The 13643-nt window shown below is 44.6% G+C and overlaps 1 protein-coding gene across 2 annotated transcripts in view; it reads left to right on the forward strand.

Annotated features, from left to right (window-relative positions):
* Nucleotides 1–13643, forward strand: part of LOC149365445 (uncharacterized) — a 54804-nt gene that overhangs the window by 21129 nt on the left and 20032 nt on the right. For both annotated transcript variants that reach the window (XM_089584997.1, XM_089585064.1), the window contains exon 2: nucleotides 10267–10481. In XM_089584997.1, the coding sequence (XP_089441123.1) occupies nucleotides 10452–10481 (30 nt within the window). In that variant the 5' untranslated portion in view covers nucleotides 10267–10451. The remainder of the gene's footprint in view (nucleotides 1–10266; nucleotides 10482–13643) is intronic.

The raw sequence follows: 13643 nt of genomic DNA on the forward strand, positions 1-13643 counted from the left end.
AAATCAATATAAGAAATTAAGAAACAAACTAAGACATGACATTAAAAAATCGCGCCATTCTTACTACGAAAACAAGTTTGCAGGTGTCATCAACAACCCAAGAAAAATGTGGCAAACCGCAAACCATCTTATGTCAAATACTCAGAAGAAAGAACTCCAGGAATTGAGTAATGAAGGCACAATTTATACGGGAACCTCGCTAGCAAATAAATTCAATAAACACTTCCTAAATGCAGGAGCATTTAATAAGAACAGCGCGGATAGCTCTAACCTTGACTGCAAATCAGATATGAGTTCGGCTATTGCAGGTTCAAGCTATTTCACTCCTACTACAGAGGCAGAAATATTTTCCCTACTAAAAAAGCTAAGTAACAGTAGTGCTTGCGGAGTGGTAACTTGAAAGCGCAACCAATAAAATTAGTTGCACATCTTTTTAGCCGCCCTCTGTCTCACATATGCAATTTGATCCTAAGTTCGGGTGTCTTTCCCGATAAACTGAAAATCGCAAGAGTAGCCGTTGTTCATAAAGGAGGTGATAAATGTAACCTTAATAACTACGGACCTATCTCTGTCTTGCCAATCTTTTCTAAAATAACAGAACAAGTTATAATACGCCTTCTAAATTACTGCCAGCAAAACGTCAAAGTAGAACAACAGTATGTGTTCCAAAAATGTAAGCCAACGGAGACGGCCCTTCTAAATATTAAAGATCAAATAATAGATAACAGCATAAATTGTACACAGTAGGATTGTTTCGTGATTTCAAAAAAGCATTCGACTCTATCAAACATGAAATCTTACTGCAAACGTTACCCAACTACGGAATTAGAGGTGTTGCTCTAGACTTAATTAAGAGTTACCTGTCAAATAGATTCCAGTACACAGCGGTAGGCAAAGCGCAGTGAGATATTAGTGTTATCGCTTATGGGATACCACAAGGGTCTATACTTGGTGCATTATTGTTTCCGTTGTATATCAATATTGTTGTAAATAGTATTCCACTAACCCTGCAAATTATCCTGTATGCTGATGACACTAATGCCTTTTCTTCCGGTGCGAATATTGTAGATATTGAGAGGCAGGCGAATGTCTAGCTGTGTAACCTATCCGTGTGGCTTGGCGTAAATAAATTAGCCCTGAACACGCACAAAACAAAATATATTGTATTTCGGCCAAAAAATAAATGTACGTCAGACATTCTTCTGCGCTTCGGCAATGAACAAATCGAACGCGTTGCATCACATAAATTTCTAGGTGTAATCTTTCAGGAACACCTAAACTGGTCTGCACATGTCGCAAAAGTTCGAACAGATATCTCAAGAACGATTGGGCTCACCTATCGACTAAAGGATTTGCTACCACCATGGTTAAAAAAGCAATTGTATAATGCTCTAATACACTCCCGTGTTCACTACTGTCTTCTTGTATGGGGTACGACCACAAAAACAAATTTATAGAACCTACATGTACTACAAAAACATTTCCTGCGCCAAATAGAAAATGTTCCGCGCCGAACTCACTCAGCCCCGTTTTTCCAGAAACACCGAATCCTGACTATCACAAACATCCTATGTAAAAAAACTAGCAGTAGCTATATACGATACACTCAAATCAAACAGAGTGCATCATCTTTCATAGAGAAATATGTTCATAAACAACACATGTATAATCTCCGGCATACCATTTATAACAAAGACAAGATTCGTACAAACTACGGAACACAAAAGTTAACATATCAGATTCCTGACTTCTTGAATAAGCACGCCATGGTTTTGAATATCATTACTGACAGTACTTCAGCTCAAGCCTTTAAAAAAAACGTTAACACATTTTTTTTGACCACACAATTTTGACTATCTCCTTTTTTTTTCTCTGGGCCCCAAGTAGACACCAGATGGTTTTTGTTGTGAATGTTTTATTGTTCCTGCTTGTTTATTTTCTCTGCCTATTACTACATGGCATTTATTTTAGCTGTTTGTTTCCTCGCAGTATGACTTAGCCCTGTATGCTATGCCGTCTTAATGTGTTCCTTTTATGTTGGTGATTACTGATCGAAACTTTGTTCAACGATGTGACTGTAACTGCTGTTGAGTGATGTGTTTGGGAAGGGGGGAAGGGGCCGACACTGAGTCAGGCATTAAGTTGCCTTTATGTCTGCCTCCTAGGCACCTTATTGCGCTGCCTGAATAAAATGACTTTGATTTTGACTTTGACTTTGAAATCACACAAAAATGTATCAAAAGAGAAAGGAACTGTTAACGACATGGTAGGAATATTCAGCTGTTATGCGTCTTCGATGGCAGTTATAAAACTTTGAACTAGACATGAACGAATGGACCCAGGAAGAGAATTCCAGGCTTCTAGTGAACATGGAAAATAACTGATTTTGAACAAATTAGTATGTGCAAAATACGGTATCAAAATCAGTTCACAAGGTTGAGAATTGGGCGAGTTGGTACGAATTCCACAGTAGTATGAATTCCACAGCAGCCACAGCGGTATGAATCAAAATTAGCTCGTGATGACTTCTTGTAGATGATAATGTTGCAAAGTTAATGTAGTGGTTATCTGAGAGTCTTACCGAGGAACTGACTATACAATGTAAGAATTTTAGTGATTCAGTGTGGCGACGGGCGGAGAGCGTGGTTAAATTTAATGAGAGAAGTGTAGAAGAGGGTGAGAAATCGCGATCATAATGGTGACATATAAAACGCACAGCTTTTTTATGGACTGCTTGTACTGCTTGCTCTGCAGTGGTCATAGTCAGGCTGATGATGATGATGATGTATGGAGTAACATGTATGCCTTAGCGCAGGATCGGGGGAGGGGGGAGTGCTAGTCTCGATTTGGGAGCCAGGAGGCCGCCTCCTCTCGTCGGATCTTTTTGTGAGGTGGTGAGTATGTCCTGCGGGAGAGTCGGTATTGTTTGAGTATGTGCGAATAGGTGAGTAGGATGGGCTCCGCCTCCTATAAGTTGGAATGGCCTTCCACTGTCGCGCGGAGGATCTCTCTAACTGTAACATGAGCGCACTCATTTCTAGGGAGAAACACGTGCCCAGGTGTCCAGATGAAGCGAGGTTTCGAAATTTTATGCGCGCCACAGAATGCTATGTGTAGTAGGGGAGATGCGTGCCTGTGCATAGTTACTTCAGACAGTTTGCAAGCCAGTGGTGTTAATTATTGATTGATTCGGTGACCTCGTTGGTATTGCCAAGGCTATGGCACATTCTTCCGCCTCGGTTCATAAATAACCTAACCTCATGTTAAGTAATTCACGCCGTAACTTTTCTGAGGCCCCATTCTTATTGAAACTACCAATTTACGAGCCACTCATCATCATCATCAGCCTGACTATGCCCACTGCAGGTTGAAATTGGAATACGCGATGCCTCTTTGGGACCCTATCACGAGAAACTAGTCAATTCACTTGAAATTGTTCAAAATAATTCTGTTCGTTTTATTCTATCGAAATATGACCGCACAGCTAGTATAACTAACATGAAATCCAGGCTAGATATTATATCCTTGTCATTACGTCAAAAAACTTTCCGGCATAGCCTTTTTCACAAAATTCATCATCATGCCACACTACGCCATAGCCTTTCACCTTACCCTCCGCACTTATAAAGCCGTATCGACCATCCTCATAAAGTTACGACTGAATCAAGAAGTTTTTGCTCAATCATCCATGCCCCCTACCGCACGAGAGTGGAACTGCCTTCCCGCATAACTCGAGAATATTGATGACCAGGGGCTTGACCCCGAAATTTTCTGAGCACTGCATACCCCCCCCCCCCCCCCCCCCCCCCCCCCTTCGTCCCAGACGATTTTATGTAATGTTCAGCTTGTAGAGGAACTCACACAAGTTACATGCATTGCCGCAGCCATATTTTAATAGCACTCTTTATGACTTTGGCTTTCAAACAGTGGCCCTCATTTTGTGTTTCAGTAATTATTCAGGAATTTGCTGATCCATTTGCATTCTCTCTTGTTTATTCTAGATAAGACTGATGTACGTAGTTGGGGCTATGTAATAGGAAGAAGTTATTTCAGAAAAGAGTCACTCCTTCGCCATGACATGACGTATAGAACTCCTTTTAAATTAGGGACACAGTTCCCCCAATTAAACATTACTTTTTAAATCAGCCTACTCCTTCATCCTTGTCATTGTCCTCAAATCACCATAAACTATCATGAAAATAACAAGCGCTTTTTTTTAAAAGTGACTCTGTGGCTGTGCGCAGGTTCACATGCATGGGTTGGAAATTTCGACAAAAGCCATTCGTTCACAGTTGCTGACTTTGTTGTAGAGCAGAAGCTTTTATGTTGTTTTTTATGTTATGGGAAAAATATTTTAAATAACCATGATTTTTCGCTGCGGTGTTTTTTTTGTGAGGTAATAAATATTATTTACTAATCTAGTCCTCAGAGTACTGTGTGCACTCGTATTGTTACGTAAATATTAAAGTGAATGAAACAACTAACACTTCGGCTTTATATAACAGCGGAAAAAAGGACTAAGGTGCTGTTTGGGCCCAGGCTATCTTTTCATTTTTTTACCGGCTGCGTATAACAACTGTCGACAAATATTGCTGGCTGCACCAGTGTTAATGACAGCCAACTTTTTCGTGCTGCTTTAGTTAACATTGTATATTCTGGTCCTTTGTAACGTTGTATATTTTGTACAGCGCATTTAGTTTCCTATGCTTTCGATGTCTTTTTTTTTTCACCAATCCCCTTCTGTAATGCCATTAACCCTGAGGAGTAAAATAAATGAAATGAAACTTCCACACATACGACAAGCGAGCCAAAAAGGCATTCATACAAATGAAGCTTTTCAACTGTGCCATTTTTCGTGTGTCTCATGTGTCGAGAATGTCTTAGTAGCATGCAGTAAAGAGACATGCCATGAAGAGTATGTATAAATCAATTAATTTTCCCCGTTTTTCAAAGTGCAAATGATCAGCTTGCAAAAAATTGGTCCTACATTGTAAAGAGGAACGTACCAAAAAGATGCTCAGGTGGGCATAAAATCGCTTGCCTTTTAGCGCATTCCCTTTTGGCAATTCTCTTTATTCCTTCGAAAAGGCATAAATAATGTATGCCCACCCAGGGAAGTTTTTTCTGGGCGCAGTGGGAATAATTATCAATTCCTTAAAGGAAAAATTTAGCGGGGCACTTTGTCGACCTAAAGTGCGGTGAGGCGAAAGCATTAAGCGCGGTGTTGCTGCTTGTGTTACTGATGGGTGCTTAACTCTAAGAGTGGAACGCGACAGCGTTTTGCAACGCCGTCAGGGAGTCCACAGAACGCCATCGCCCGTTCGGCTCTACGCGTTGCTCGTCGGTAAATTGGTTTTTGAGGAAAGGAAATATATCTGTCTCACATATCTCGGTGGACACCTGAACCTCGCCGTCAGAGAAGGGAGGAAGATGGAAGTGAACGAAGACGCCGTATTCACTAGACGCGCCTTTGTTCACTCCAAAGCATCGAGTTGGCATACGTAAGATGCCAGTCTCGTCGTGTACAAAGACCTTTTTCTTTAAGTTACACACCGGTACGTTGCCCGCTAGAACATGGTTAGAGAAAAAGGTAATTTTTGTGTCTACCGTTAATTGCCGCCTTTGTGATGAACCACAGACAATTGAGCATTGTTTCATCAGTTGCAAAGATGCAGTACTCTTCTGGGGGATCCTGCAACGCACATTTAAAAAAAGAATTCATCTGACTCCACATTCTGTTCGCTATCTCACTGCGCTGCCATTTGTTGATGAACCCCTGGACATGTTCTTTCTGATTGGACTGCACAGCCTCTGGAAAACCCGCATGATGGACAGACACTGTGAACCTGTTGTGTCTACAAAGGATCACTTCAGTCGAATGGTTGTTCATCTAAGAGACGTGTATGCCCAGACTGAGTACGAACCGGAGCACTCACTATTAGTGATGTGCTCCGCATTGCCCGTTTTCTAGTGCATGGTCTTTTCAATATGTATTGTTTAACACTTTTTTCATAATGGCTTGTATATAGTTCATGTACATAGAACATTACATCACTGTAATAAATACCATGTTGAAGAAAAAAAAAAGTTGGCATGGTGGAGTGGTAGCGTGCTCGTCTCGCACTCCGGAGACCCTGGTTCGATTCCCCAACTCGGCCAATTTCCTACTCGGTTTTATTTATCTTTCTGGTCTGACTAGAAAGGTTAATTAGGCTAATTGGTTAATTAACTACTTAACTAAACTCAGCCCACTTGGAGCATCACTATACCATACCGTTAATTGGTTGCATGGTTACTAGCCAAACTGCAATTGGCACTATTTGAAATTCGCGAACTCTGACGTCATGACCATTTCGACCTATTGAAAAGCGTGACACTTCTGTCGACAGCTCTTGCTTACAACGATGAGGCATTAAAGGCTTCCGCCTTAAAAGGTACGGGGTGTTGAGGGAATGTTTTTTTACCCTGCAGCGGCAATGCATTACAGCAGGGGAGCAGGCTTTACGATAGAATACATCATGTTATACAGCTCTAAGAAATAAAGAAAAGTCCAGACTACAATAAAAACGTGCCAGTTTTCTTTCATCTCAGTTCCGTTCTTCTGTTCAGTTCTTCCGTCATTTTCTAAAGATGCCATGAAGAAAGCCCAGAAAAGAGTGCGCATCCATATAGTTAATGGTAATCACATGGCGCGCGCGATTCACCAGAGTGCAATAGCAGCGAGTACTGGGCGGTTGGTTTCGGCCTTCGACTTCTACACTCCGGCACGTTGCATCTATGGTCACTGTCTGCTTGGGTTACCTAATCAGCCCATTACTTATCCTGCAAGCCACAACACAGACGACGTTTTTTTCGGCATTAACTGAACATCAGGTTTGTGGCGTAGCCAGAAATATCTTTCCGGGAGTGTTATGCTCCGCGGGTAAGAAATATACAGGGTGTTTCACGTAACTTGAACCCGGTAGCTGCGGTTTACCGGTTTCACGTAACTTGAAAGCGGTAAACCGCAGCTCGCTGAAACCAACGATACATTGTTTGCCATCATGTGGCGCTCCTCAGAACATTTTTTTTCATTGTGCTTAATTAGTTAATTAACTAAGGAGACTTATGCAAATTTTCAAATATTCATTTTAGTGCCACGACCGTTACGTTAGCTTGTAGAACAGGTTTATCAACAACCGATCCAGTTTATTCTAATATCGTATCACCTACGGGCTCCTTTTTTCCGGCATCTAAAGAAAGCCCTCGAAATATGAAAAAAATACCACGTGACTACGCTCGTGCGCTACCATATTGCAGCGCTTTCAACGGCGTTTCCAGCAAGCGGAGCGTGTTCGCTGACCGTGGCGAAGTGAACGGCAGCCGCGGTTAGCAGCGGCTTCACAGTGCGTCAACACTTTGCGCAGCGCTGTGTAAGTGCTGTGGTGCAAGGGGAATGGAGTAAGGCTTCCACAGTGTGCATCAATCTTCACTGCCGAATGTTACGCTGTCTGCGTAGCCACTCAACAAATAGTAAAGGAAAAGCTCACAAACAGTATTATTTACACAGACTCAATAAGTTTAATTACTGCTCTCCACTCTAGAAATGCAATCACTCATTTACTTGGTGACATCATACATAACATAGTAATAGCCACAGGTCAAGGACAAAACATGAAACTCTGCTGGGTTCCAGGTCATGTCGGAATAAAAGGAAACGAGAGAGCAGGCTTCTGCGCTGCTCAAGCTCATGGCAACCAAATCAGAAAAGTAAATGTACCGTGTAAAGATTGCATTAACTTCGTTCATCGTAACGTAACACAGAAATGGCAGCCCGCATGGAACTATGAAGCAAATAACAAACTGCACTTAGTAAAGCCAAAAAGAAGACAGGCCACAATTTGAATTATGCGGAGATGAGCTGACGATAAACCATGTTTTATTTTCATGCTGAAAACTAGAAAGACTGAGGAAGGAGCATTTTACAGTTTTTTATAACGAACACATACCATTCCATCCAACATTGCTCTTAGGTGAACATGCACTTGTTGACATTCACAGGTTAAGTTTTTAAACATAGCAGGTGTTTTAAACAAATTGTAGATGGGATAAATAATGATGAGTTTTTTACAAGCAGATTTTTTTCGAACCACACCTCAGCCACCCTCTCGTCCTAAGAAGAAGGCTGAGGGCTTTATTCAATTTGTTTCGAGCCTCGACATCCTTGCGCAGCCAAGGATGGTTGCAGTGGTTACCTGACCATCTTTAAGGCTTGTATTAGAAGCAACTTCTATAATTTTGCCTTATGTTTCTTTAGGTTGCACGAAATAACTTTTTAGGCGTATTACACCACCGCTGATTTACACTTGTGTATAACATCCTCTATAATACAATTTTCTACTCCCTGAGCTTGGCGCATGAGAGCCTTAGCTGCTTATGCTCCACAACACAAAACTTTTCCGCTAAGCGGGACACTCAACGCAACCGCATTCAAAATCTGACTTTAGTGGTGTGCATCGCGAGAAAATTTGGCTCTGTTTTCCGCACAAAACTGAAACAGTGCCAGCAAGTGCGCAAGAAGTGCAAAACAACGTCCGCTGATGACTTATTGTAGTGGCGAAGGTGCCAAATTCGAAATCCGTACTGGCGATGCATGTTGATATCCGGCGTCTTCGGCGGCATTGTGAGCGAAAAAGCAGATGGCCCACCTGCCACCTATGTCAGGTGACCATGTGACGTCATATTTGTGCCTAACATGCCAAGTGGCAACCTGGCAAGCAGACTGTGAGGATTCTGCCCCCCGCGGCACGTGGTAGTTAAATTATTGATCGCGATAAGCTGCTCGGGAGGAGCAACCTCAGTCTCACGAGTCACGAGCCTCACCGGAGGTTCTGTTTGAAAGATACCTGTCGGGGAAGGGTCACATCACTAAACCACTGCACCGCTTGCAGGAGAGACTGACGAGTTCCGCATATATTGGCATGCAGGCAGAACCTAGGCGACTGAGACGGAAAACTTGCGCGGGGGAGGGATCTAGATTATTATCACATTTACTCTTAAGGGTAGGTTACGCATTAAGTGATGGTGAAAGAACAGTATCCGCGTCTGCGAACTGCGACACAAAAGGGACCCTAGGCCCATGAAGGCACTATAGATACACTAAAGGTGTAGCTTAAGTTTCCTCGCGAGTGTTTTAACCTAGGTTTGTTTCTCCTGGAATTTTCGCTGCCTTGCGTCAGTGTGGTTGCATCTAATACTATATTCTATTTTCCCATTTCGAGCTTCCCTTGCAGCAGGAAGGGCTGCAGGAATCCCGCCACTCAGAAGCACTCGTGTCCTTCAGGAGACGGGATCCCCTTCTGCTAGAAACCTGCAAAGGGTCTCACATCAGCCGCCAGCCATAGCAGCACCAGCAGTCGGACAAGCTCACAACTTTGCGGGACCGCATGGTCTACGCAAACGACCGGCCGTTCTCGAAATGTTTATTATTTATTTTTATTTATTGAGGATACCCTCACCTTGAGGGTATTACGTGAGGGGTGGATCAATAATGCGGCAAACAGAAAAAATAAAAGTGCTAGCATAATCATAAAAGGACTAAAAGATATATTTCCGAAAAAAAAAGATCAGCAGAAACAACGAAAAAAAAAGGCATGAAATGATACACGAAAAGGAATAAATGGAAAAATAAGGATAGGGATCAAAAAACCTCAAGAAGAAACGTCATGCATAAGTGGTTCAATAGTAGTAGGGCGCATTACAGGCAGGGAAAAGAGGTGATACCTTCATTTTGATGTATATCTTACCTTTTTGTAAAATGAAGAATTTCCGCATTCGATGGTGTGCTGCTGAATTTCCTTTTTTGCCACATTCTTCTTTTGTACGCTCTTGTTCTGCGCCATTTTACTGGCTTCCTGGTCAAGGGAAACCGGCTGGGGAGGAAATTAGCCGTTCTCCTTGTTTCTTGATGCCTCGCTTCTTCTAAGACATTTGGAAAAACTTCTCCGAAGTGACTTTTTCCGTGTTACGAAACGCATGTGTCCTTTCGATTTGCTTCTCAAATATGAGAAGGATTTTGCTTCCTTCATCATACCCTTGAAAGCGTTAAAAAGCAAACGCTATATGGCGCGCTCATGAAAAACAGTGTGCTTAAATATGAACAGCAATAAGTGCTACTACTTCATCATTTCCATACCACTTTCCTTAATCCCTATATATTCTGCAATATTTGCTGGTATGACTGTATATGGTTGTGCCTATTTTTTCTCCTCATTTTGTTGTTTGAAGCTTCTGTTGAAACAATTACGGGAGCAGAACTACACCAAACTGGCAGCATTCCTGCCATTCAGAAGAAAGGAGGCCCTGCAGCTACCTGGGCTGTTGGTGCAAACCTGTCGCCTCAGAGGAGCCAGCTCAGCGCTCATCAGTGATAGCAGCGCCCCCAGTTTGACCGGCTGTCGTCTTGCCAGACGATGTTCTCCCACAAAATTGCTGCCCAACTGGTAAGAAGAGCCCACAAATTGCACGTTTGGGAAAGGAGTAATTTTAAATATTTTACTGCACTCTTTTAATTTTGATATCCCTTACTCCAGTTTTACAGTGTAGGTGGTCCCGTGATGATAATAACCCCCACCTTTCCCCTTTCTGCAAGCTTTGGAATCACCCGTCCTGGTGTTTCAGTGAACGTGTTCAGCGAACGGTTCATACACGCCTGGGCTGCGTTAAAAGCGGAGTAAGGTTGAAATTCAGACAAAATTCTTTGACATTCCTGGATTACCGTTCTTAGGCAGTTTGTTTAGGTTAGGTATGAAAGGATACAAGGAGGTCAAGAATATTTGCACTTCCTCGAGTAACAGGCGAGGGCTGTGTTAAAACCTCAGTAAGGTAGAAATTAGGACAAAATTTTATGACAGTCCGGGATCCTTATTTTAGGATGTTTGGTTAGGTTGGGTATGGGAGGTTAGAAGGCGATCAAAAATATTTGCACTGTCTTTAGTAATTGGCCTGGGTTGGGTGAAAACCTGAGTAAGATGGAAATTCAGACAAAAATTAGGGGGGGGGGGCGGCACTTTGTTGACCTAAAGTGCGGTGAGGCGGAAGCCTTAAGCGCAGTGTTGCTGCTTGTGTCACTGATGTGTGGTTAAGATGTTAAGCTTCGCCTACGCGAGAGCGCCTTGCAACGCTGCCAGGGAGTCCACAGAACGCCATTGCCCGTTCGGCTCTACGCCTTGCTCGTCGGTAAATTGTTTTTTGAGGAAAGGAAATGTATCTGTCTCGCATAACTCGGTGGACACCTGAACGTCGCCGTAAGAGAAGGGGGGAAGATGGGAGTGAACGAAGACACCGCATTCACTAGACGCGCCTTTGTTCATTTTGAACCATCATGCTGGCATAGCGGAGTGGTTAGCGTGCTCGTCTCGTACTCCGGTGTGGTGGCGGGGAAAAACATTTATAGTGCAATAAATTTTTACACAGAGGTGATTTGGGTAGGCCCTATTGGCCCTTTCCCCTAACAATACTAGGTGGAGCCCCTATTCCGGTGGAGCCCCATTGGCAAGCAACGCCGCCCGCGTCCGGTGAACCAAGGCCTTTTGGGTCTTTAGGTCCTGACAGCCGAGCAGGGCCGCCTCCCAGTCCTGTCTGGTGGGGTTGGGGGGGATAGATGGGTTGGATTGACACGCCCAAACCATGTGGAAGGTGTCAGCCACCTCCCCACAGAACTGGCACGTGCCATGAAAGGATGCGTTGAAATGTTTAAGTACCGCCGGGCACAGTACAGTGTTAGTAAGAATTTTGATGAGGAGGCGCTCGTCAGCGCGATCCAGTCCCTTACAAGGGGCCGGGTAGCGCCGGTGCTCCTCCTTGTAGTAATCGGTGATGTGTTTGAATGTAAGGGCCAGATTGTCTGATTGGGAGTAGGCTTCCAAGGACAGGGAGAGAGAGTGCGCGGGCGGCCTGATCGGCCTGTTCGTTTGCCTGTAGGCCCTGGTGACCGGGGGCCCAAATCAGGTTGCGTGGAGTTGGATCTTCGCATCGGCAGCTATATTCCAATATGCGCCAGGCAAGCGGGGGAGCCCAGCCTAACTCATAGTTCCGACAGGCCCCTCGCGAGTCGGTGATGATGTGTTTCGACTTGGGAGTAGGGAGAGCCAGAGCAATGACAATCTCCTCCGCGTGTGTTGCGCTGTAGGCTTTGAAAGTGAGCCCGTTAACTGTGTTTGTGTTGTGTACGACTGCGGCCGTGTACCACACCCCGTGGTGTGGGCCGGCAACGTCCACGTAATACACGTGTTCTTGGTTACCATAGTATCGCGCCAACGCTTCCGCGCGCGCCTGGCGACTACCGCTATGGTCTTCTCTGGACATGTTGCGGGGAAGGGGTCGGACCCGGAGGGCTCGTCTCCAGGGTTCTGGCACTCTCTCCCTTTCCTCAATATGGTAATCATGTTTGATGTGTAGCCGCTCCAAGAGGCGGCGACCGGACGTGGTCTGTGCAAGACGCGTGTATTGGTTGACTAAGTGGGCTTCTCGAAGCTCCCGGAATGTGTTTACCACGCCCAAGGCCAGAAGTCACTGGTTGGACGTGGTGACCGGGAGGTCGAGAGCCCGCTTGATGACTTTCCGGTGGATGACCTCCAGTTGGTCGTCATCATGTTTGCGCAGGTGCAAGTAGGGGGTTGAGTAGAGGATTCTACTCGTCACGAAAGCATGGGCAAGCCGCAGTGCATCCTTGCTTCGTAATCCGCCCCGCTTGTTGGAGACCCGGCGGACCATGCGGCCCACCTGGTCTCCCACTGTGCGAAGTTTGGCTAGGGTAGTGTCGACCCTTCGTTGATGATGTATGAAGAGACCAAGGACGCGGATCTCCTTGGACTCCCGGATCGGTCCCGAGGGGAGACTGATTCAAAGCGGCGTTGTGTCCCGAGGGAAGGGACGTATGTGCACAAATTCTGATTTAGATGGGGCGCACTGGAGTCCGCAGTAGGCCGCGTAGTCGTCGACTAGGGTCGCCGCTGCTTGCAGGCAGGATTCCATGTGGCCCAGGTTACCTTGCGTGGCCCAGATTGTAATGTCATCCGCGTAAAGAGCGTGATGTATCCCGGGCAAAGAAGACAATTTGGAGGGAAGATGAAGCATTGCCAAATTGAAGAGGAGGGGAGACAGGACCGCGCCTTGAGGTGTTCCCCTCGAGCCGATGGTGTATGGCCCGTGTTCCGCATCTTGTATGCGTATGTAGGCTTGACGGTCTGTAAGAAATTGTTTTATGTAGTTGAATGTTTTGTGGCCACAGTTGGTGTTACTGAGGTGGTCCAGGATTACTTCGTGTTTCACGTCGTCGAATGCGCCTTTAAGATCCAAGGCCAGGACCACCTTGTCGTTGGACTCCGGAGACCGAGGTTCGATTCCCCAAATGGACCAATTTCCTACTCGGTTTTATTTACTTACCTGGTTGACTAGAAAGGTTAATTAGGCTAACTGGTTAATGAAGTAATTAACTAAACTCAGCCCACTTGGAGCATCACTGTACCATCCATTTAATTGGTTGCATGGTTACTAGACAAAGTACAATTGGCCCCCTTTGAATTTCGCGCGTTGTGATGTCAGGACCATTTCGACCAATTGAAAAGCGTGACATTTCTGTCGACAACCCCTGCTTACAACGA

Source organism: Amblyomma mixtum, chromosome 1 (genome assembly GCF_055824585.1).
Source record: "Amblyomma mixtum isolate Tamu chromosome 1, ASM5582458v1, whole genome shotgun sequence".
Classification (NCBI taxonomy): domain Eukaryota; kingdom Metazoa; phylum Arthropoda; class Arachnida; order Ixodida; family Ixodidae; genus Amblyomma; species Amblyomma mixtum.